The sequence below is a fragment of the Canis aureus genome, chromosome X (assembly GCF_053574225.1).
Source record: "Canis aureus isolate CA01 chromosome X, VMU_Caureus_v.1.0, whole genome shotgun sequence".
NCBI classification, from domain to species: Eukaryota; Metazoa; Chordata; class Mammalia; order Carnivora; family Canidae; genus Canis; species Canis aureus.
The window spans coordinates 48,082,295-48,106,405 of NC_135649.1; the positions used below are offsets into that span (position 1 = coordinate 48,082,295).

The window sequence follows — 24,111 nt, forward strand, 5'->3', positions numbered from 1 at the left end:
CCTTTTGGGATGTTAAATATATATATATATATATTTTAATAAAATGATTATTTGGATAATGGTAAGGTAGTTTTTTGTTTGTTTGGATTGATGTCCATATGTGGAAAAATAATAATTGGCAAATTATTGTCAGTCAGTCATTTTTTGAAATTTTATTATTCTGTGGAATCCTCATATTTGAGGGCCATATCTTAGGCATGGTTCTCCTTTAGAGCTACCTAGTAAGATTTGGGGTGTTATCTATAAAGAGACTCTCATCTAATGTGTCTTCCTATCTCATCATAGGTAAGAAGTTAATAGTAGAAACTGTTTTTTGAGTGTTGAGTTTGGTAAGTTCTTTAAGATTTTGGATACTAACCCTTTATCAGATATGTCATTTGCAGATATCTTCTCCCATTCCAAAGGTTGCCTTTTAATTTTGTTGATTATTTCTTTCACTGTGCAGAAGCTTTTTATCTTGATGATGTCCCCAATAGTTTATCTTTGCTTTTGTTCCCCTTGCCTTAGGATACATATATATTAAGAAGTTGCTATGGCTGATGTCAAAGAGGTTACTGTCTATGTTCTCTAAGATTTTGATGGTTTCCTTTCTCACATTTAGGTCTTTCATCTATCTTGAATTTATTCCCAATGTTTATAGCAGGATTATCAACAATAGCCAAATTATGGAAGGAGCCAAAATGTCCATACACTGATAGATGGGTAAAGAAGATGTGGTGTGTATATGTATAGGAATGTTACTCAGCCATAAAAAAAGGAATGAAATCCTGCCATTTGCCATGATGTGGATAGAGCTAGAGAATATTATGCTAAATGAAATAAGTCAGTCAGTGAAAGACAAATACCATATGATTTCATTCATATGTGGCCTTTAAGAAAACAAAACAGATGAATATAGGGGGAAAAGAGAGAGAGGGCAAACCATAAAACAGACTCTTAACTATAGAGAGCAAACAGAGATGCTGGAGGAGATGTGGACTCAGGAATGGATGAGTGATGGGTATTAAGTGTTTGTGATGAGCACTGATGTAAGTGATGCATCACTAACTTCTACTCCTGACACTAACAAAGAATAGAAATAGTAGCTTTTAGAAAATTATTTGTTTGTTTGTTTGTTTGTTTTAAGTAGGCTCCATGCCTAGCATGAAGCCCAATATGGGACTTGAATTCACAACCCTGAGATCAAGACCTAAGCTGAGATCAAGAGTCAGATGCTTAACTGACTGAGCCACCCAGGTCCTCCTGGAAATTTGTTTATTTAAACTATGATTTATCAATGTTTCTTTGCTGTTTTTTTTTTTTTACTTACTATTTTGACATTACAAGCAAAGGGTTCCGAAATCAGTTTTACTTTTTGCTTTTCAAAAACTCCTCTTCATGCTTAACTTCTCTGAGAATTCCAATGCTTTTGAAGGGCAAAGAGTTTAGAAAACCTCAAATACTAGAATGATCAAATGAATCTATGTAAGATCTGCTTGATGGATCTAAATTTGGGAGCCTTACTTCACTGAGTGAATCTCTAAATAAAATAGAAATTCTATTAGTGTGGGTTCTCTGTTGATGAATGCTATACATTTTTCTAGAGAGCAGACCTGAAGTACTTTCTGTCACAGATGTGATAGAGACAGTTAACGAAATTTCTAAACTTAACATTGCTCATGAAATCGTGGTAAACCAAGATTTCTATATGGAAGAGAGTGTTTTAGCTCCTAACAGGTACGGACTCATCTATTGTTTTTTTCACTTTACTCCTGGGATAGGTACATACTACAAATGACCTTCGATCAGGATTGAAGCATTTTTATTAATACAGTTAATTTTGGGTATGTTTTAAATGGTACCAACAAATAAAACAGAAGAGTAATCAGTGTAATTATTAGTTTCAAGTGTCAAAGAAGAAAAAAAATATATTTAAACAGGAAGTAAATCAATGCAGTTGTCAGAATGCTTATTTTGGTATTCCAGTCAATAATGAAACACAGTAAATTTCAGATCTTCTTAGACAGTCTTAGAGGAAGTAGCTCGTAACAGTTATTCTTTTTAACTGTCTACAGATCAAACAGGTACAGATGAAGAGACTACTTTTCTAATAGTGGTATTGCCAACTCTTAATGGGATTATAAACAGATTAATAAAAAATTCTGTGAATTAAGATCAGAACCACATTGATAAATAATGCTTGTCTCAAATGAAACTCTGTCCTGGTTCTTATTAATTTTATTCATATTGCAAGACATAAATAAAATTCATTCACTAAGTATGAATTAAATGCTTCTAATGGCTTGTTAATAGTCAAATGGGTAAATTTATTTGCTGGAACCAAATTCTTTTTTTTTTTTTAATTTTTATTTATTTATGATAGTCACAGAGAGAGAGAGAGAGGCAGAGACACAGGCAGAGGGAGAAGCAGGCTCCATGCACCGGGAGCCTGATGTGGGATTCGATCCCGGGTCTCCAGGATCGCGCCCTGGGCCAAAGGCAGGCGCCAAACCGCTGCGCCACCCAGGGATCCCCTGGAACCAAATTCTATAGAATTTCTAATTTCCCACCTTAAATGCTTCTATTTTGCTACTTTAGGGGTTCTATTTCTAAAACACTTTGCTCTGTCATTGTTTCTCTTGAAATTCACACTTTTTAGTTTTTCCTTACCTGTTGCCAACCGGTACTCATGCCAGGCACAGCTTCCCCAAAAGAAGTTTACACCAAAACAAAAATCTCCTAGTATATTCCTCACTGCCTTTACTATCCCTGAAACCTGGGTTAGATTTTTTGATGCTGGCTATGTGCAGAGAAAGTGAAACTAGGAGAGTGAAGGTCTGTTAAAGTGGCTGGGGGTTGTAGTGGTGATGAGGGGTGGGTAAATGAAGCAGAAGGAATAATACGATTTAGAGCTTGATTTTCATTGTTCTGTTATTAACAGCCTTATTCTAGTGTAGCAATGCAAAAAGTATACAAAAAGCAAAGTTGAAATAGAATTTGGAGTGATCTGTTATGTATAGATAATTGATTATTGGTTTTACCTTTGGTCTTATAAAATAATACTAATTATAGTTATAGATTCCTAAGGAAATATCATCATCAGATATTTATACAACAAACATTTATTGAGTACCTACTAAGTGTAAGGAACAATGCTGAATGCTGGGGACATATAGATGACAAAGATGCTAGCTTTACTGTCAAGAGGCTTCTGTAGGGGAGATAGTCAAATAGTAGGTAGCTACTGTGCAATGATAAGTTCTTTCACATCTAATATATAGAGATCTATGTTTGTGCTCATCTGCCCAAGAAACGTCAAGAAAGACTTTCCTGATAAGGTAACACTTGAGTTTTAGAGTATGAATAGGTACTTTTCAGGTGGTCCGGGAGTGGGTAATGATTCTCCTGGAACTGGAAATGTCATGTCAGAGGCATAGAATGGTGGAAGACATTATATATTCATTATAAGTAGGTTGTTGTTGGAATAGAGTATTAGAAGGAAGAAGGCAATAATGTAGAAGTGGCAGAAGAGGGTCATAAAGGGTCTTAGAGGCCATGTATCCTGATGGTGATAGGGACTCCCTAAAGACTTTAAATGAGCATGCCATCATGACCAAATGTATATCTTAGAAAAAAACATTGATTTTAGCAAGAGTATGTGGCATTGTATGAGTAAGACTTGTTGAGGGCAGGAAGACCACTTAATAGACTATTGCAATAGTCCAGGTAGGTGATGATGTAGATGGGGATGGATTCCAGAGATATTTAGGAAGCAAAAGCTCTGGAATCTGGTGACCAAGTAGATAACATGGATGAAGGGAAAGTAATTTAGAAGGGCTCCAGTACACATTAGAGTTATGTGTGTATATCTCATAAGTGGTATTGGTGTGTTGGGTGATGAACTTTGACTTTTTTACCCATTTATCTTTGTATTGATTTTAAAAGTCTTAACAAAATTCTGAAGGAAAATTTTTCTTAGATTTCAAAATGGAAATAAAAAGAACATCTAGTTCAAACTACAAATCTATGGATATAGAAACTAAAGCACACAACACTTTACCAATGAAAGTTAACTGTTCTCCCCAAAGGTAACCAGTATTCTGATTATTACCACAGATTATTTTGTCTGTTTTTGAGGTTCTTGAATATGGAAACATATAATATACATTCTTTCCCTGTCTGGAAAAAAAGAAACGAAGGCACACGCTTATGTTTAATGCAGAACCAGTGCTAAAACTCAGAGGCTCAATTCCTACCTAGTTCATGGTTCTTTATACTACAGGATGAGAGCTTTCCTGGAACCTTGAGGTACTCTTCTGAGAGGATTTGGCTAACATCATTGCATCTGACACTAAACTCAGTTTATTCAACTCTGCTTGTCTAAATATAGCCCTTGGCCTATCAATTTAATGATCTTTCATGGTCCTAAATGCTATTTAGGATTTAGGAAATTATGATCCTAAGTATGATCAGTTCTCTGGGTAAAGAGCAATTTGCTCATTTAACCTTTTTACAGTTTGGAAGGCAGTTTCATGGAGACAATGTACAATGGTTTTTGGGACCATCTGAAAGAGCAGCTATTGAATACTCTCCCTGACTTCACTTGTGCTCTTAAACTTTTAAAAGAAGTTAAGGAGGTGAGTAACCAACTTCCCACTTGTGGATGTTAAGTTCCTGGGCATACCAAATCTTTGAATTGTTGATGGCTGTCAATATCCTAGATTGCATACTACTTCTCTGCACATGGTCCATTACTTAGACCATCTAGAGAAGCATTTTTTGGTATGATATGAAGCTTGGAAGTTGGCATCTTGATATAATAGCACAATATGTTGTTCGATTAAAAAGATTTTCACTGAACCCTCACTATATTTTATGTTTTTCAGAAATGCAAAGTGAATAAAAGAACTCTTGCCCACAAGGAACTTACACTTTTGAGTCAAAAGGCTATTTTGAGTGACTGTTAATGGTTCCTTTGCTTATTTATCTTTGACTTTTGAAGTAAAATCATCTAAAAATGTCTTTATCTCTTATTAAGAGTGCTTCAATCACCTTGTGGTAGTGTGTATTTTATATATTTTATATCCTGTGCTTATTTTTATCACCTCCTATTTTATTCATATTTTAATCTCCTTTTGCTCAGGAAATTATATGGCATTACTGTCATTATTGATACCCATGAAGCCTTGAACTATAATTGGTCCTTAACAGAAAGAAATAATATTCTTCTATAAGAAATTTAGAGACCTATTTTCAGGACTTCCAAAAGACATAGGCTAGGATGTTTTTGTTTTAAGAGGGTTGTTCATTGGAGAATGTTTGGGTTTCTAAACAATTTGGCTCCAATGATTTTCTTTTCTGGGCAGAATTTGCTATCACTGCTGTTACCACACCAGAACCGCCTAAGAAATGAGTTTGAAGAATCTCTGGACATGGATCTCCTCAAGCAGGAAACAGAATATGGGGCCCTGGATGTCCCTCATCTCTCTACGCACATTCTTAATTTGATGATCATGTTATGTGCACAAGTCGGTGATGAAGCAGTGCAGAAACTAGAAAGCATGACAGATCCTGTGCAGTTGCTGAAGTAAGAAACCAAATTTACTGTCCCTGAAATGTGCCCTAGACAGCGATGCCGGAAAACTCTACCCCTGATACTGTTTTATAGCTCCTGCTTTGTCCAGCTCTTCTATACTGAAGAATTGACTAAAACCTTTTATTTTCCTCTCTAGACTCTTGGCTTTTATTTTCCAAGGATAGTCTCTCAAGGCCTTTTTGGTGATCTTTAGATCATTTGTACACATTTTAGAAATGATGTTAAGACAGAGTACAATAATTCTTTCTTCTAAAATTATCCTAAGGGATCCCTGGATGGCGCAGCCCTTTGGCGCCTGCCTTTGGCCCAGGGCGCGATCCTGGAGACCGGGGATCGAATCCCACGTCGGGCTCCCGGTTAATGGAGCCTGCTTCTCCCTCTGCCTATGTCTCTGCCTCTCTCTCTCTCTCTCTCTCTCTCTGTGACTATCATAAATAAATAAAAATAAATAAATAAAAATAAAATAAAATAAAATTATCCTGATTTAAACCCCATGAAGGGACATAAATGAAGATTATCCCTGTTTCACATTTAGGAGAATGAAGACCCAGAAAGGCAAAGTGAGTTAGAAACCCTATGAGTTAGAAATTCAGTCACCATCATTCCAGTTACTCACAGTTGTTAGGACTTTGGTCATTTTCCTTCTTCTGAGTACTTTTACTGAGAAGATAGTAGTTATGTTGGAAAGAGTTCTAGATTGGTAACTAAAAGGACAGAAGACATATTTTTCCTTACCTCTGACAACAACTCATTCTGTGGCCTTTGTTCCTCAATCCAGTGTTTTTATCTGTAAATTGAGGTTAGATTATTGTTTTTTAAGGCCCATTTTAATTCTAAAATGCTGTGATTTTAGGACTCCTTGCCTGAGTTCCACCCCTCCACACTAGATTTCCTTTCAAAGTGTAAATATTTTATTTCTCCTTATGACAGGGGTATCTTCCATGTTCCGGGCCTGATGAAAATGGACATCCAGGGCCTTCAACCCTACCTGAAGGAACATTCTGTCCAGTATGAACAAGCTAAATTCCAGGAACTCCTTGACAAGCAGCCCAGTATGTTTAAAATTTATGTGCAGGAGATGGAGATCTGACCTTGGGTTTGATAAAATATTTTCTAATTTTTGAATAGAAAGTTTCTTTTCTGGGTAAGAGATAGGGAAAAATACTTCTCTAAGACAAAAAGTCCTACAAAATAACATTCATTGGCCAAGAGGATATCTTAAAACTTTAAGTCTCATATATTCCCTTTTATGTTGTATATCTCCTTGATTACACCACAAAATGGCTAACCAAAGTAGCAACAGACCTCACTACACCATCTCCAAGTTCTCCTGCCTCTCCTAGCTCCTCCAGCTTGGCCTGTTCACCTCCAAATTGGGTATCTAACAACTCAGAGATCCCCAATCCCACAATGGTGCTATACAGGCTTACCTGAACCTTCTTCTCTGGGATCCTGACAATGACAAGTTCCCTGAGGTAGGAAAGTGTGTTCTGTTAGAGCATTGCCTTTTGTTTGGTATTTAACATCTCTATTAGAACTCTCCTCTCCTGACCCAGTCTTCCCTGTTGAAACAGACTTTGTTGATGGACAGAATCCGGCTACAGAAGATGGAGTCCCACTTGCACCAGTTAACTGTCCTGGCCTCAGTCTTGCTAGTAGCCAGATGTTTCTCTGGTAATGTCTTATTCAACTCACCTGAATTTGTGGATAAACTGAAATGCATAACCAAGGCTCTGACAGAATAATTTAACTCCAGTTAAGTTTCATAGACAGATCTTTTTTAGAGTTGGAAATAATATGTGGTTTTTGGGACATAGGCAGATAATGTAATTATTGCTTATTTGTCATCACAAACCACAAAAAGGACCTTGGGTACCAACTGCAAGATTCTTAGTGTCTTTTGATAAGTCATATTGAGGCTTGGGATAGAGAAAAACTAAACTTATTTCCAAAGAAGAGAGTGTGGAGGCTAGTTTGCTGCAAATGATTCATTATCGTGTTTTGTAAAAATGAGTCATTATATATTCGAATGGGTGACACCGGATTTGTGTATGTATATCCAGAAGTTTATCAGTTTTGGTAATACTAATTGGTCATCACTGCATGGAGGGCACCACAACCAAAATAAAAAGAGGAATTAGAGGTTTAGGTCTCTTAACATATTTATAGTTTAACTGGTAAAAGAGGAAAAAACAACTGTGGAAAATCCCTAAGAAAATCTTAAAACAAGGTTTAAATAAAGTTTATGGAACTAAAGAACACTGACTGGGTCCAACGATAGAACTGAACCCTTGTCAATTACCTTATTTTCTTTGAAGTCTAGTATACTACTGTATTATGAATTAGTTGTCACCTTGAGGGTAACGATGAAGACTTTTCATCTGTACATGGAGTCCTGCTGTCTACTAGTGGTGAGAGCCTGGAATTCTCCTTTGAGTGCACCTGTCTTCTGTTAGAGGCTCTCCAGGCCTTGACCATATGCCAGGGCCATTCTGCTTTCTGTCCATTATCTAGGCCTCAAGAGACTATGCTGAGTGTGAGAGAACAGGTGTCCCGGGAAATCCATCAAGGCCTCAAAGACATGGACCTTATTGCCTTGAGCAGTGAAAACACAGCATCTCTCTCTCTCTCTTTCTCTTTTTTTTTTTATAAACAACATAAATTTATTTCTCATAGTTCTGGAAGTGGGACATCTGAGATCAGAATACCAACATAGTTGGGTGAAGGCCCTCTTTCAGATTTCAGATTTCAAAATTCTCATTGTATCCTCACATAGTGGAGGATGCTAGGGAACTCTGTGGGATCTCTTTCATAAAAGCACTACTCCCATTCATTAGTTCTCCATCCTCATGACCTGATCACCTCAAAATGGCCCTACCTCAACCACTGAGCCACCCAGGTGTCCCAGGGACTCTAGTTTCTGAGCCTAGCTGTCTACTTCATTTACCAGGTTATGAAATTTTTTTAGCTATTATTATTTTTTTCAAATAAGTTATCTGCCCCTTTCTCCTTCTTCTTTTTTTGGGACCCCATAATGTGAATGTTCGTAGGCTTGTTTTTGTTTCACACGTCCCTTAAACTATCCTTATTTTTAAAAATTCTTTTTTTTTCTTTTTGCTGTTCAGTTTGGTTGATTTCTACTACCGTGTCTTTCAGATTATTGATCCATTCTTCTGTGTTATTTAATGTGCTGTTCACTTCCCCTTGTGTATTATTCATTTCTATTATTGTATTTTTCAACTCTTACAGGAACTTTCTTATATTTTCTCTTGTTGAAGTTCTTACTGTGCTTATCCATTTTTGCTCCCAATTTTGGTAAGCATCTTTTGATCAGTGGAGAGATTGCTTATCTCTATTTTACTTAGTTTTTTTTCTGAATCTTTTTTCTTGTTCTTTCATTTGATAGGTATTTTCCTTTCTCCTTATTTTGCTAACCCTCTGTGTTTTTTCTACATATTAGGTAGTTCTACTACATGTTCAAGTCCTTGAATAAGTGACCTTATGTATAAGATATTCTTTGGAGCCCAGGAGTGCAATTCCCCTTGACCACCAGATCCAGATGCTCCAGAGCTGTCCCCTTTGGGGGCTGTATGCACCCTTCTGCTGTGATGGGATCATGACTGCTGTAGGAACTCTGGTGGACAAGCTCAGCACCCCCAGCCTGATTGGCTTCAAGGCCTGATCATGACCTCTGCTTCTGTGCTGTTGGGTGGGTATGACCCCAGCCAGTTGTCCACAAGGCCTAGCCACTGCTATGGGCTTGTTGGTGAGTGTATTCATTTTCCAATTAGTTATGAGGTCCAGTTGAGGTGCAATGTTATGCAGGGCTCCAAGTGGAGCATGACCCCTGGCATTAACAGTCTAAAAAAATGATTCCAAAATGGTGCCCTCAGTGCTGAGATCAATAGGACAGAATGAGATTGCCAAAGTGACTGCCACCATTGTCCCAGTCTCTGGAGGGGGTCTGTGCTGTCTCCTGCCCCTCTAGCAGGAGTTCCCAGATTAGTTAGTTGGTCTCCTTCACCTATGTTCTATGTCCTTTCCATGTGGTGTTTTAGCGCTGGTTTCTGGGGCAAGTGAGTCTGCACACAAACTTTTAACACAGCATCTCTTATAGGCCAACTCCAGAATATCGCCAAGAAGGAGAACTGTGTTCGTAACATCATTGGTAAGAGACCCATAGTAGTGATAGGGAGTGGTGTCAAGAATGTGGAGGAGGGCGGGGGGTGGGAGTGAATGGGTGACGGGCACTGGGTGTTATTCTGTATGTTAGTAAACTGAACACCAATAAAAAAAAAAAAAAAAAAAGAATGTGGAGGAAAAAAAAAAGAATGTGGAGGATGAGGAGGTAGACTTAACTTTGGAATCTAGTTACTGAACCATTTAAAAATGGAAAAGCATGATCATTGGGAAAGTCTTTTGGCTATAGTTTTCTCATCTATAGTATGCAGGGTTGAAATAGATCTCTCAGTTTGAAGAGTGAATGCATGGTTTTAAGGTGGACCTGCAGCTAAGACATGTAACTTGCAGGTGTAAAATGCTGTCCCATCAACCCTACCACATCATCCCTGGTCACTTTATAATTATAGTCCAAAATCTATGATGGAAAGCCCTTTGCTTTAAAAGTTACCATATGTGCTTCTACTACCCTCCAAGGAATTGATACTGACTTAGGTTGTGGGACATATTCCATATTGGAATTTTGCATCTTAACAGTCTGATTTGGGTATGTGGGCACTGGTTGCAATGTATAGCCCTTTTAATTTCAGGTATGATATCTGAGATCCTCTTGTTAGATCACTGCATACCAGGAGCTCACTTAAAACCACACAATCTATATTCCCCAAAGGAATGAGAACATATAATGTTTGTCCTTCTCCGACTGGCTTACTTCATAGTGAAAGGGAATATAAGGGAAGGGGGAAGAAATGTGTGGGAAATATCAGAAAGGGAGACAGAACGTAAAGACTGCTAACTCTGGGAAACGAACTAGGGGTGTTGGAAGGGGAGGAGGGCGGGGGGTGGGAGTGAATGGGTGACGGGCACTGGGGGTTATTCTGTATGTTAGTAAATTGAACACCAATAAAAAAAAATAAAAAAAAATAAAACCACACAATCTTATGAACAGCCAGAAATTTGCGAGCTCAAAATATTTTGATCATCCATTGTCTTTGGAAGCTTGATAGCATTCCCTCCTCCAAAATGAAGCAGGCAAATCTCATTTATATGGTTTATCCAGATAAATGGGTAGGTCAGTGAATACCTTAGTTAATTTCGGTGAGCAGAGAGTACAAGGGTATTGTGAATTTCCTCTGAAACCTCTTTGATCTTCCCCTTTTCATTGTTTTTCCTTGCTCACAGATCAGCGAATCCGTTTGTTTCTCAAATGTTGTTTAGTTCATGGCATGCAGGAATCTCTGCAAGACTTCCCTGGAGGCCTCAGTCTCATTGAAGGGGAGTTGGCAGAACTAAGCTGGAAGTTTTTCAATTTGATGCATCACAATCAGCAGGTATTTAGCCCCTATTATGCCGAAATCCTTAAAAATATCATCCCTCCAGCTCAGGCACATGAAACAGAAGTGGAGTCTATCTGATAATGCCAGGCCTCAGCTATGGCAACATTGAAACCAGGAGAGAAGGCTCAGCAAGTTCCTAGGATGACATCACCTGTGGCCAGCAGAGCAGCTAGTCCTCTTCCACACTACAGGTAGGACACAGAGATGCAGGGTTCAAGCAAGTAACACCAACTAGTCCAACCACCCTGATTAATAAACTTCCGAGCTGCAAGAAAACATCTGTTCCTTCTGTGTTGCAACTGAATCTAAGTTCTGTGCCCTTATTTTCTCTAAGTATCTGAGAAGCCAGTGGATCCTCAGTTTTCCTTTCACTCACTGATCATTCTTGAGTGTGATGGTGGTTGAGCAAGCATTAGGGCATCAGGTGCTGACATTATTTTCTGTAATGGAAAATAATTTCCTTGAGGGCAATGAAAACACTGTGGAATGGAATTATCCAGAGTATGAATATAAAGGCTTCTGGAAGTCAGAAATTTACTGAGCTACAGATCAAGAGAGGACTTAGAACCCCATTTCTAGTGTCAAATTTCCCTATAATTTTAAAGGATATAGCAATAGTAAGAGCCCCCACCTCCTTTTCTGGTGTGTGGAATGAAGCAATATGAAAACTGGTGACTGGGTGAAAGTTGATATTGTCTGCTAACAAGCATTCAGTTGAGGACAGTTCTTAGCCGCCACAGGATTTATGTCTCTCAAGTGATCCTGAGGGTGAGGTTTGGAGTCTCTGACATTAACACTAAGTCTAAGCATTAGTTCTGCCACTGACTTGTATCAGGTTCATCCCTGGCCCTGCTCTATAGCTGAATTTATCTCCTGTTTCCACATCTCTAGCCTTAGGTCACTCCATTCTTCTTGACAGAGGTGATATAGGTATTCAAGGGTGGATGCAGCCACCACACTTCTCCCTTGCAGCCTGGGACAATAACTGTTATGTTATGATTGTCAGCTCAGTTGGAACCACACTTGACAAATGTTCTAGGTCCATAAGGGCCTGGGCTTGTTTTTTGAGATTGTAGAGATTCATCTAATCATTTTTATGCCAACTGTAACAGACCAACAGCAATCTAGGAGATTAAGAAAAAATTCAGTTTGGATTTTGACTTGTTTGGAATGTTTAGAAGAAAATAAAGGAATAAATTTTATATGTAGAGAGCTTAGAAGAGCACCTGGAACATACATGCTCATAAATGTTATATATTATTATAATATGTACTTGCATTTGTGTAAAATTTCTCTGGAAGAATACACAAAAAGTCTCATAACAATGGTTTCCTCTAGGTAGGAGAAATGAGACACAGGACTGGGAGAGAAATTGGCTTTTCACCATATGTCTTTTTTTTAACAATGTGACCCATTTCTTCATCATTTAAACCAGCCACGTAGCATCTTGCTTCAGTCATCACATTGACTCTTTCTTCTGTGTCAAATATCCCTCTCCCTTCCTGTTAATAAGGACACTTGTTATTACATTTAGAGCCCACTGGAATAATCTCTCCATCTGAAGACCCTTAACTTAATTACATCTGCAAAGTCCCTTTCTCATATAAGAACATTTACAGGTTCCAGGCATGGATATCCTTGGAGACTTATTTACCTTACCATAGTCTACCTTCTGAGCCTTTAAAATTTATATACAACCTACATGCAAAACACATTCACCTCATCCCAATATCCCCCGAAGTCTCAACACATTACATATCAGTATAAGTCCAAAACCTCAACTGTAAATCATTTAATCAGGTATATGAGAAACTGGATATGATCCTCGCTGGGGAAAAATATCTATCAGAGTACCAGTGAACTAGTCAAAAATTACCTCTTCCCAAATTACAGTGGTAGGATAGGAATAGAATAATAACAGACATTCCCACTCCAAATGGGAGAAAATGAAGAAAAGAGCTATTAGCTCCAAGCAACTTAGAAATTCAACCAGGCAAACTCTATAAGGCTTGAAGGCCTAGGAATAATTGTCTGAGGCTGGACTCTCTAGCCTGTGTTCCATTTACATGTCCTCAGAGTCACCCTTCCATTTTTCTTGAAGGATAGTACATGTTTGAAGCTGAGTATTTTTATCAGTCTGTTTCCTGCTTGCAGAATTTTTTTTTCTGAGGATAGAGACATACCGTTAAAGATGGAAAACATTTCAGAGACTAGCATTGGTTACTAGCGGGGAGTTGACTCCAGAGCTAGAAGTCTGGCTGCCACCATTGTTCTTTTTCTGCCTGCAGAATTTTGGAAATCCAACAGCCTTCCTTTATTTGAACCCTTCTCTCTCCCAGTCAGTTCAAATTGGCAATGTTTTTCTGATATAACATTCTCAAAAACATTTTGAGTCTGCTCAGTATATATCAAGGAGTCATTGCATTTGACCAGAGGATCTTTCACAGATCTTTCCTGGATAAACTTGTCTCTGTAACTGGATTCTGCTGAAATGGTTGATGGCATCCATGAGTCACATGTTTAATCTCCTTAAAGAGCCATCTGTATGAATAAATATTTTGATCTTTTCATCCTTTAAAAGCTCTAGCAAAAGATTGTCCAGCTTTCTCTTTAGAACACGCTTTCCGGGCAGCCTGGGTGGTTCAGCGGTTTAACGCCGCCTCCTTCGGCTCAGGGTGTGATCCTGGAGACCCGGGATCGAGTCCTGGAGACCCGGGATCAAGTCCCACATCGGGCTCCCTGCATGGAGCCTGCATCTCCCTCTGCCTGTGTCTCTGCCTCTCTCTCTCTCTCTCTCTCTCTCTGTGTCTCTCATGAATAAATAAATAAAATCTTAAAAAAAAAACACGCTTTCCTGGGTTCTCTATTCTGTTCCATTGATCTATGTGTCTGTTTTTGTGCCAGTACCACACTGTCTTGATGACCACAGCTTTGTAGTACAACCTGAAATCTGGCATTGTGATGCCCCCAGATATGGTTTTCTTTTTTAAAATTCCCCTGGCTATTCGGGGTCTTTTCTGATTCCACACAAATCTTAAAATAATTTGTTCTAACTCTCTGAAGAAAGTCCATGGTATTTTGATAAGGATGGACCCTGAACTTTATGGTCAACTACTATTTGATAAAGGAGGAAAGACTATCCATTGGAAGAAAGATAGTCTCTTCAATAAATGGTGCTGGGAAAATTGGACATCCACATGCAGATGAATGAAACTAGACCACTCTCTTGCACCATACACAAAGATCAACTCAAAATGGATGAAAAGATCTAAATCTGAGAAAAGATTCCATCAAAATCCTAGAGGAGAAAACAGGCAACACCCTTTTTGAACTCAGCCACAGTAACTTCTTGCAAGATACATCCACAAAGGCAAAAGAAACAAAAGCAAAAATGAACTATTGGAACTTCATCAAGATAAGAAGCTTTTGCACAGCAAAGGATACAGTCAACAAAACTAAAAGACAACCTACAGAATGGGAGAAGATATTTGCAAATGACGTATCAGATAAAGGATTAGTTTCCAAGATCTATAAAGAACTTATGAAACTCAACACCAAAGAAACAAACAATCCAATCATGAAATGGGCAAAAGACATGAAGAGAAATCTCACAGAGGAAGACATAGACATGGCCAACATGCACATGAGAAAATGCTCTGCATCACTTGCCATCAGGGAAATACAAATCAAAACCACAATGAGATACCACCTCACACCAGTGAGAATGGGGCAAATTAACAAGGCAGGAAACCACAAATGTTGGAGAGGATGTGGAGCAAAGGGAACCCTCTTACACTGTTGGTGGGAATGTGAAATGGTGCAGCCACTCTGGAAAACTGTGTGGAGGTTCCTCAAAGAGTTAAAAATAGACCTGCCCTACGACCCAGCAATTGCACTGTTGGGGATTTACCCCAAAGATACAGATGCAGTGAAACGCCGGGACACCTGCACCCCGATGTTTATAGAAGCTATGTCCACAATAGCCAAACTGTGGAAGGAGCCTCGGTGTCCATCGAAAGATGAATGGATAAAGAAGATGTGGTCTGAGTATTCAATGGAATATTACTCAGCCATTAGAAATGACAAATACCCACCATTTGCTTCGACGTGGATGGAACTGGAGGTATTATGCTGAGTGAAATAAGTCAATCGGAGAAGGACAAACATTATATGTTTTCATTCATTTGGGGAATATAAAAAATAGTGAAAGGGAATAAAGGGGAAAGGAGAAAAATTGAGTGGTAAATATCAGAAAGGGAGACAGAACATGAGAGACTCTTAACTCTGGGAAACGAACTAGGGGTGGTAGAAAAGGAAGTGGGCGGGGGGTGGGGGTGACTGGGTGACAGGCACTGAGAGGGGCACTTGATGGGATGAGCACTGAGTGTTATTCTATATGTTGGCAAATTGAACACCAATAAAAAATAAATTTATATATAAAAAAAAAAGATTCCTTGCTGAGTGCAGAGCCTGATGCGGGGCTTGACCCTGAGATCGTGACCTGAGTTGAAAGCAAGAGTCAGATACTTTAACTGACTGTGCCACCCAGGCACCCCTTAATGCTCCTCTTAATGTATTGCTGAAAGTAGTTTGATAATTTTGTTGATGGTTTTGCATCTATGTCCATCATAAAACTAATCTGCTTCTTTGTGGATGAAATTTGTCATTTGATCTCCTTTGATCTTTATCATATCTTTCACAGTATGTATTATTATCATAGTATTTCCTACAAAGAAGATAAAAATAAAAGTAAATTATTCACTTGCCACAGGGCATAGTACCAGGAAAAATCAGAGCAGGAAGTCAAGATCCACACTTACCCTATAGCTCAAGTTGTGTTTCACTGACTTCTGGAGCCTCCACTGTTTGGGGATGCTCTCCAACATTGATCAAGCCACAGATTGGAGTTCTGTGACTTCTAGGCATTCTTCATTAACTTTTTAAATATTGAATCATATTATTTCCTTAATCATAAAAATCTATTAAATTTTTAAAACTTTTTGCTTGAAAAAATATTAGAAGGAATATGAAAATCTGAGAAGAAAAACTGGCATATATGTTATTGGCAAAAGATTAATATCCTTCATATGAAAAGACAAAATTGATGTAGAAAGACAAAATTACAACAACTTAGAATACTCATTAAAAGCAACAAACGTGCTAAGTAAAAGCATGAAAATGTTCTTAGCTACAATAATTACAGTAATCTTAGTGCAGAACTTGGAATAATATGAAATGGTAAAATAAATTTTCAAAATTTGAAACACTGGGATACAGAATATACTATTTTTTAGGAGAAAGGAATATTAAAAACAGGCCCTTATCATATGCTGTGATTTTTTTCCACTTCACATTTTTATAATTTTGTTTCACTTGGAATAATCCACTAGAATTTAAAATGTTTTATATCATTTGTATAAAATTTAAAGTGTTTATATCCTTTTAGGAATCTATGGCATAGAGGGAACCCCAGGTTGCTGATGAAGGCCCATCCAAAAATGGGCTCCTTTAGAATCTCTCCTTATGTATGGCATCCTTGTCCCCACTGACTCTGCTGCCCGGGCTTGCAGTTAACACTTTTCCCAGTGTGATGCTGAGAAAGTCAATGTGAAGGGTTCTGTGCAGAGGTTGACACTCAAATATGTAGACATAGCTCGATACTTGTATGTTTCTTCGGCTCAAATGCTCTATCTTCACACACACACACACACCCTTTGTGTGCCTCTTGAGTTTGGAATTCATTTCATAACCTTAGTATGATTTGTAGTCAGCAAATGTCATACCTTTATTGCCTTGTGTGCAAGCTGAATCTCTTCTGTATATTCACTGAAACTAAATTTCCTATCAGCACTATTCTAGGATACTCAGTTTATGCCTCCCTTATAGACACACAAACATAGCTAGAGAGACAGAGAGACAAAAGATGTAGTGCTTGATGAAAGTAGGGGTGCAATAATAGTGGTCCAGATAGCTTTTGGAGGGCTTTGATTGTGACACATTTCACAGGTCACAACCTGCACACAGTGATGGTACTAACACTTACATTGCTTCACACGGAGCTGTAAATAGGAGTTTGAAGTTCAAGAGAGAAGAGTGAGCTGGGCAACTGGACTAGTGATGTCAGGGCTTAACATTATAAATGATCAGATTTATTACAGCTGTTAGCATTTCTGTGTGTTCTGCCTTAAATTCTGAAAGGAGTGTTCCATTGACTTTTCTGCCTGAAGATGTTGGGTGCCAATTAATTGTGAAAATTGAAGATGATTGCTGCTGCAGAGATGTCTTTAATTGATAGAGGTATCATTAAGCAAAGTTTGAATATTAGGAAAGTGAAACAAATATTAACAGAAACACTGCTCAGACTTACTTTGATTCTGAAACATGTGACCTCTGGACCTCAAATATCAAGACTGACCTCTTAATATACAGTGCACTAAGTCTTTGAAACATGTTGCTAGAAGCTTCCTTTGGCTCTAATCTCTGGTAAAGAAAAATGTTTGGATGAGTGTGTATATATGTGTGTGTGTCTGTGTCTGTGTGTGTGAGAGAAACAAAAGGAGAAGAAGTGAATAAATAAATGGATATCTGTGAATACACGGACAAATTGGCAGTATTAACTATAAGTAACCTGTTATGCATACCCCGACAAGAGTTATATTCCATTTTCCTCTGACACACAAAATCACGCATATTTGCTACAAAACTCCTTTGTAAATATATCTTTTTAAAGGTTACTTCCAAATTATTTTCCTTTATGTGAAAATAAAAGCTTCTGGATCATGCATGTTCACCATTATCACCTCAGGTAGGCTACCTGGACAAGTTAATATGTTCTCCCCAGTTTCTTGAAATTAAAAACCCACTTAAATTCCTGTTTTTGTAATCACAGCACCAAAAATCTTTCCCTTTCTTTTTTATAATGGGAAAAAAGCAATAGTTCAAGTATTCGCAATGATAAATAGAAATAAACACTCTGTTCATTTAGTGTATGAAATATGGAAAACATTAAATTAATTGCACAAAGAACAATTTACTTAAATAAGGAACTCTAATGCTATATATATTTAAATATTTTATTATATATAAATATATATATTTATATATATATATATAAAGATTTTTTTATTTATTCATGAGAGACACAGAGATAGAGGCAGAGGGAAAAGCAGGCTCACTCTGGCGAGCCTGATCCGGTACTCCATCTCAGGACCCCGAGATCACAACCTTAGCCAAAGGCAGATGTTCAACCACTGAACTCTCCAGGTGCCCCAACAAAGAACAGTTTTAAATCATCTTTAATAAAGAACTGGAAGACAGAATAGAAAACATTTAATTTGCCTGAATTCCCTTATTTCTTCAGCTGTCAAAGAAGTTGACAAAAATTGAAAAGAAAAAAATAGAACTTTTAAGTATCAAAAAATATTCAGTGTATAAAAATACAGAAAAAGCAGTAGGACCCTAAAGGTATAATGCAAATTCATCTTGGCTACTGCCTTGAAGGACCTTCAGATGATTGAATGATGCTTTTGGTGGACACTGATGTATTGTCCATACTCTCCCTTTCAGTTAAGGAAGTGCTGCTCCACAAATACTAGGAATACTGTCAGCAGGCAGTTCTCACAGCTGTAGATAGACACCTTAGATCTTTCTAGTTTGCTCACATTTGAATGACTGGTCTTACCCCAAATAGAGAGTTCCCTGAAGAATGATTGTAGCCTGAGCTTACTACAGGGTTGGTTTAGGCTTTTGTTGAACCTGCACAACTGCTTAACTTCTCTGTCCAATCCAATACTGCTTCCTACCATTTACTTCAACAGGTGTTCATATCAAGAACTATCCTTAATGAACACCCTGTATGCTAACACCCATTTAAGAGATTACACGGAAACCTAAACCCACTGTGTTGATAGTGCTTCACAAATTATATTTTCTCATTTGATCCTTATAAGCCTCTATTGGTGAGAAATAATCATCCCTAGTTTATAGTTCAGCTAATGTATGAGTTGGTTACTGCAACTGACAAATTACTGCGAACTGTAGTGATTTAACATTTATTACCTCACAACTTGTGTCAGTCAGGAATTCAGGAGTGACTTAGAAGATGACTCTGGTTCAGTTTTTTTTTCCACAGGTTATAATCAATATATAAGCCAAACCTGCATAATACCTAAAGGCTTACCTGCGGCCTTAGTTTCCAAGATAGCTCATTCACATGGCCATTAGCTGGAGGCCTCAATTCCTTGCCACATAAGACCTCTCTACAAACTGAGTATCCTTACAACATGACATCTGGCTTTCTTTAGGGTGTGATCTGAGGTGGGGGAGAGGGGACAGAGACAGAGAAAACAGAAGGAACAAAATCAGAAAGCCACAGTGACTTTTATGACTCAGTCTCTGAAGTTAATTCTAGTCATTTTTACAGAATTATCCCCGATTTCTTTTTTATTATTTTGTTTAGTTATGAGAGAGAGGGAGAGCAAGGGTGAGAGAGAGAGCACATAGAGGGAGAGTGCACAGAGAGAGAGAGGGAGTCGACAGAGGGAGAGGCTCTCTGATGAGCAGGAAGCATGACAGGAAGCTTGATCCTAGGACCCTGAGATAATAACCTGAGCCAAAGGCAGATGCTTAACTGACTGAGCTACCCAGGTGCCCCAATCCCCAATTTCTAGTACCACAAAACTCCCACTTCCTTGAACAATCCACAAAATCACTTAACACAGGCCCAAATTCTATATAATCACTAATACCCACTTATTAAGACACCCTCATGGGTCTCCACTATGTGCATCCTGCCTCACTGCAATGAGTGAAAAGCCCAACTTTGTTTTACTACAGATGTATTTCCAGTGTTCTTTTGGCTAGAGAATGATGATAGGATGGTCCTCAATTGGTTGGCCATACCAGGGTGATAATGCAGTTTCCAAAGCCCTTTCACTCCTCATTTCTACAAGTATCTGGTCTCCATGCTGATCAAGGATCTGTGAGGGGCAGAGTCCACTGAAGATACCTGTACCAATAAATAGGTAGATTGTGTGGGATATGGGAGGACTGATGCAGATAGAAAGCAGAAAATGGAAACTCTGGCCAGAAAGGGCCAGCAGCAGGTGCTCTGTCATTTCCCTGAGCCCTGGCACACTCTGCTTTGGGATATGGTGGCAGGGAGGCTGGGGCTGTGGAATTCATGTGGGATAAGCTCTGTAAAGAGGCATAATTTCAACATGTTGCTTCTTTTTCTGACCATCAGGCCCAAAAGTATCAAGAATTTGGACACCTCCCACAATGTACTCCTTACATGGGTTGCTGGTGGCCAAACCCTCCCTGTCCTCCATCAGGGCTCATGAACCTCTGTAGGGAAGCTGTCCCAGAAGCAGTGCAGGTCTCCAGGGGAGTGACTTTGATCATGCCTGCTTCTATCCCTCTTCAACCAAATTATGTCTTTTCTCAGAATACCTCTGGTTTCTGTGTGTTACTCTCTGTTCCTAATATTTTGTTCCAGAAATTGTCTCTGAACTGATACCCTTATTCCTGGGATCCCTGACTGTAGTCCTCACCTCCAGCCCTAGTGTATAGCTGTGGACTCTATTGATCCCACTTATAATACTTTAATGTCATCATGTTCTTGTGATCCCACCATTCTGCAACCTCCGCGCTGGAGAAAGCAAGTGGTTGGATATAAACACTTCATCTCCTCAGTAGCCATATCCAAGGGCAGAAACCCCAAACCTAGAAAAAGCAAAGTTATACACTGTCCCCCATCTTTATAAAAATAAAACAGAGTGAAAGAGTATCCAGATGTTCTTAGCACCTTACCCTTCATCAACGAAAGGTGGTAACATAATGGTAAGAGGGCACACTTTCTAGAGGTTCAGTAAAGCAGTCATAAAGACATGACTTAAGGTAGACCAATAGCCAGCAAATCCTAGGACTCTGCTCAAACCCCTGCAGGATGTCATTGTAGAGCATAAAATCCACAGGGCTGCCTTATCACCAGTGCTCTGCCTGGCACTTGGTCAGCATTTAATGATTGCTCGATGCATGAATGGAGCTTTACCTATCATCCAGTCCAATTCCTCTGTATTTGCTGCTAGATTATTTTGCCAGATCTACCATAACAAAATACCACAAAGTATGTGGCTAAAACACAGAAATTTATTTTTTCACAGTTCTGGAGGCCAGATGTCCAAGATTAAGGTGTCAGCAGGTTTGTTTTTTTTCTGAGACCTCTCTCCTTGACATGAATACGGCTGCCCTTTGCTGTCTCTTCACATGGTCATCCTTCTGTGCTTATACATGCCTAGTGTCTCTCTCTGTATGTCCTAATCTCTTCATTTAACGATACCAGTCAAATTGGATTAGGGCACACCCTAACAGACTCATATTAACCTAATTATTTTTAAGAAGCCCTATCCTCAAATACAGTCAAATTCTCAGACACTGGGGGTTAAATCTTGAATGTATACATTTAAGAACACAGTTCAGTTTATAATAAGTGGTGTCACCAAAATATAGAGGATGGAAGGAACTCCCAATGTTCTAGCGGCAGGTTTTCTGGCTTCTAGAAAAGTACTTCCTAGGTCTTGCAAGGCTTTGATCTTTCCCAAACTTCTTTATCAATATGTCACCCTTATTTACCAAATGTTCCATCTGTAAGTTTTTCTGAGATACCTCCCCATTTTCCTCTTGAGGGTACCTATGCCTTTCCTGGCAATAGGTTTGCTGTCCCCAAGTTTCTGCTTCGGGTTATTTGCGGATGCCACTGGCCTCTCTGAAGAGGGAGCAGATGCTCATACTCCATAGTGAAATGGAAGAGAAATAATGATAGAGCCCATGGAACAAGGATGCCCTCTATTATGTGTTGAATTGTGTCCCCTCCCAAAATTTATATGTTGAAGTCTCAACTCTCAGTACTTCAGAATGTGACCTCATTTGGAAATACAGCTATTGCAAGTGTAGTTAAGATGAAGTCATAACTGGAGTAAGGTGGACACCTGTCAAATATGATTACTGTCCTTATTAAAAGAGAGAAATTTGTACAGATATGCATAGTGAAGATGACGTGAAGAAACACAAGGAGAAGACAGCCATCTACAAGCTAAAAAAGGGTGGGGGGCGCTGGAGCAGATTCTTCCCTCACAGCTCCCAGAAGGAACAAACTCTGCTAACACCTTGATTTCAGATGTCTCACCTCCAGAAATGTGAGACAATAAATTCTCTATTTGTGTGTCCCAAACATTTCCACTTGTCTTGTGTTAGTGAGGTTAGGAGTACAGGCTTTGGTAGTAGAATGCCTCAGATTCTGGGTTCTGACACCCACTCTCTATATGATCCTACACAATTTAGTCTAAATTCTCATCTGTAAAAAAAAAAAGAATATATAATATAATCAATCTTGTCGGGTTATTTTAAAAATTAAATGGGGTAATTTAGTTATAGACCATGTAACTGTAGTTCATATTGCCAGTGTAATTTCTCATCTAGATGATGCCTGTGCCTGTGCTCTTTGTAGGGGCTATGGGGACAAGATAGACATTTGAGAAAGATATATAGCTCCTAAATTCCAGATTCTTTTGGTTGTTAAGCTTTTTCCCAGGATCTAACTTGTGAGATCATCCTGACTTTAAGACAGGCATTTAAGATGGTTTATTAGCCATCCCTGAAGGCCAGAAACCCAAGGCAGTGGGCTTCTCTATAGCTAGGAACTCAAAACAAAATCTTTCAAACCATTGCTGAATATTCAAGTTTGCATGAAGAAATCAGCAGTACATAGACCCCAGTCACCAAGACTCTCTATTCCCTCTCTAGCTCTGGTTTTGAGGTTTTGAGGTGAGTCTGCATGCAGAGTCTTCTCACACTTTCAGACAGCTTGTTTCTCAGAGAAATTGACCTCTTAACTACTTATTCCACTGAGGAGGTCCTTGCCTTAAGATAGCCACCACTCTAGCATAAAGTAGATAGTTGCCAGCCACAGTGCTTTGGTCCTCTCCCTTGCCTAGCTCATCTCAGGCTTAAGCCAACATAAGGAACATGGCTCACAGAAGAGCTATTGGAAATGTAGATTCCTAAGAATGGGGGCAATAGGGAATTGGGACTGACTGGTAGTTACAGGGTTTCTTTTTAGGATGATGGAAGTGTTTTTGAATTAGATTGCAGTGATGACTGTACAACATAATGAATATACTAAAAACCTATGAATTTTAAAATGGGGAATTTTATGTTATATGAAGTATATATATCTCAGTAAAATTATGGCAGAGGGAAGCGACTTACACAGCAGAGAAAGTATATCATTTTAGAGAATACATTAATTATCATAAACTTTTGGTAGAAATAGAAATGTTAAAGGCACTGCTGGTAAGAGTTCAGAAGGAAATAGGGAAACATGTTTTTGAAAACTGGAGAAAAGGGTAACCTTGTTATAAAGTGGCAGATAGCTCACCTTACTGTGTCTTACATTTGTGTAGAAAGCAGAACTTGTAAGGGATGAACTTGATAATCTGAGGAGACTTCCAAGTAAAATGTTAAAGGTGTAGCATGTTTTCTTCTTGCTGCTTATAGTAAAAAAGAAAGAAGACATAAATTGAAGGAAGAATGTTAATCATAAAAAACCCTGGACTTAATGACTTGGGAAATTCTCAGTCTATTCAAAATGTAAAAGATGTTAAGCTAAGAGATCTACTATGACTAAAGCGTGTTCTTTTTTTTAAAATAAATTTATTTTTTATTGGTGTTCAATTTACCAACATACAGAATAACACCCAGTGCTCATCCCGTCAAGTGCCCACCTCAGTGCCCGTCACCCATTCACCCCCACCCCCCGCCCTCCTCTCCTCCCACCACCCCTAGTTCGTTTCCCAGAGTTAGGAGTCTTTATGTTCTGTCTCGTTTTCTGATATTACCTACCCATTTCTTCTCCCTTCCCTTATATTCTCTTTCACTATTATTTATATTCCCCAAATGAATGAGAACATACAATGTTTGTCCTTCTCCGATTGACTTATTTCACTCAGCATAATACCCTCC

The 24,111-nt window shown here is 38.6% G+C and overlaps 1 protein-coding gene and 1 long non-coding RNA gene across 2 annotated transcripts in view; one reads left to right on the forward strand and one right to left on the reverse strand.

Moving 5' to 3' along the window:
* The window catches only part of LOC144307990 (T-complex protein 11-like X-linked protein 2), a 29,446-nt gene extending 15,556 nt beyond the window's left edge, over nucleotides 1-13,890 (forward strand). The window contains 10 exon segments of the mRNA XM_077888106.1: nucleotides 1,614-1,716; nucleotides 4,496-4,616; nucleotides 5,346-5,566; nucleotides 6,506-6,628; nucleotides 6,835-6,998; nucleotides 7,001-7,050; nucleotides 7,150-7,324; nucleotides 8,083-8,199; nucleotides 9,690-9,743; nucleotides 10,937-13,890. Of these exon segments, the coding sequence (XP_077744232.1) occupies nucleotides 1,614-1,716; nucleotides 4,496-4,616; nucleotides 5,346-5,566; nucleotides 6,506-6,628; nucleotides 6,835-6,998; nucleotides 7,001-7,050; nucleotides 7,150-7,324; nucleotides 8,083-8,199; nucleotides 9,690-9,743; nucleotides 10,937-11,169 (1,361 nt within the window). The 3' untranslated portion in view covers nucleotides 11,170-13,890.
* A 4,390-nt stretch (nucleotides 13,891-18,280) lies between these two features.
* On the reverse strand, nucleotides 18,281-23,761 carry LOC144308684 (uncharacterized). The gene is made up of 3 exons (XR_013375054.1): nucleotides 23,528-23,761; nucleotides 19,271-19,402; nucleotides 18,281-18,397 (listed from the first exon to the last, which is right to left on the reverse strand). It is a non-coding gene; the product is annotated as an uncharacterized LOC144308684 (long non-coding RNA).
* Between the last annotated feature and the right edge of the window lie 350 nt (nucleotides 23,762-24,111).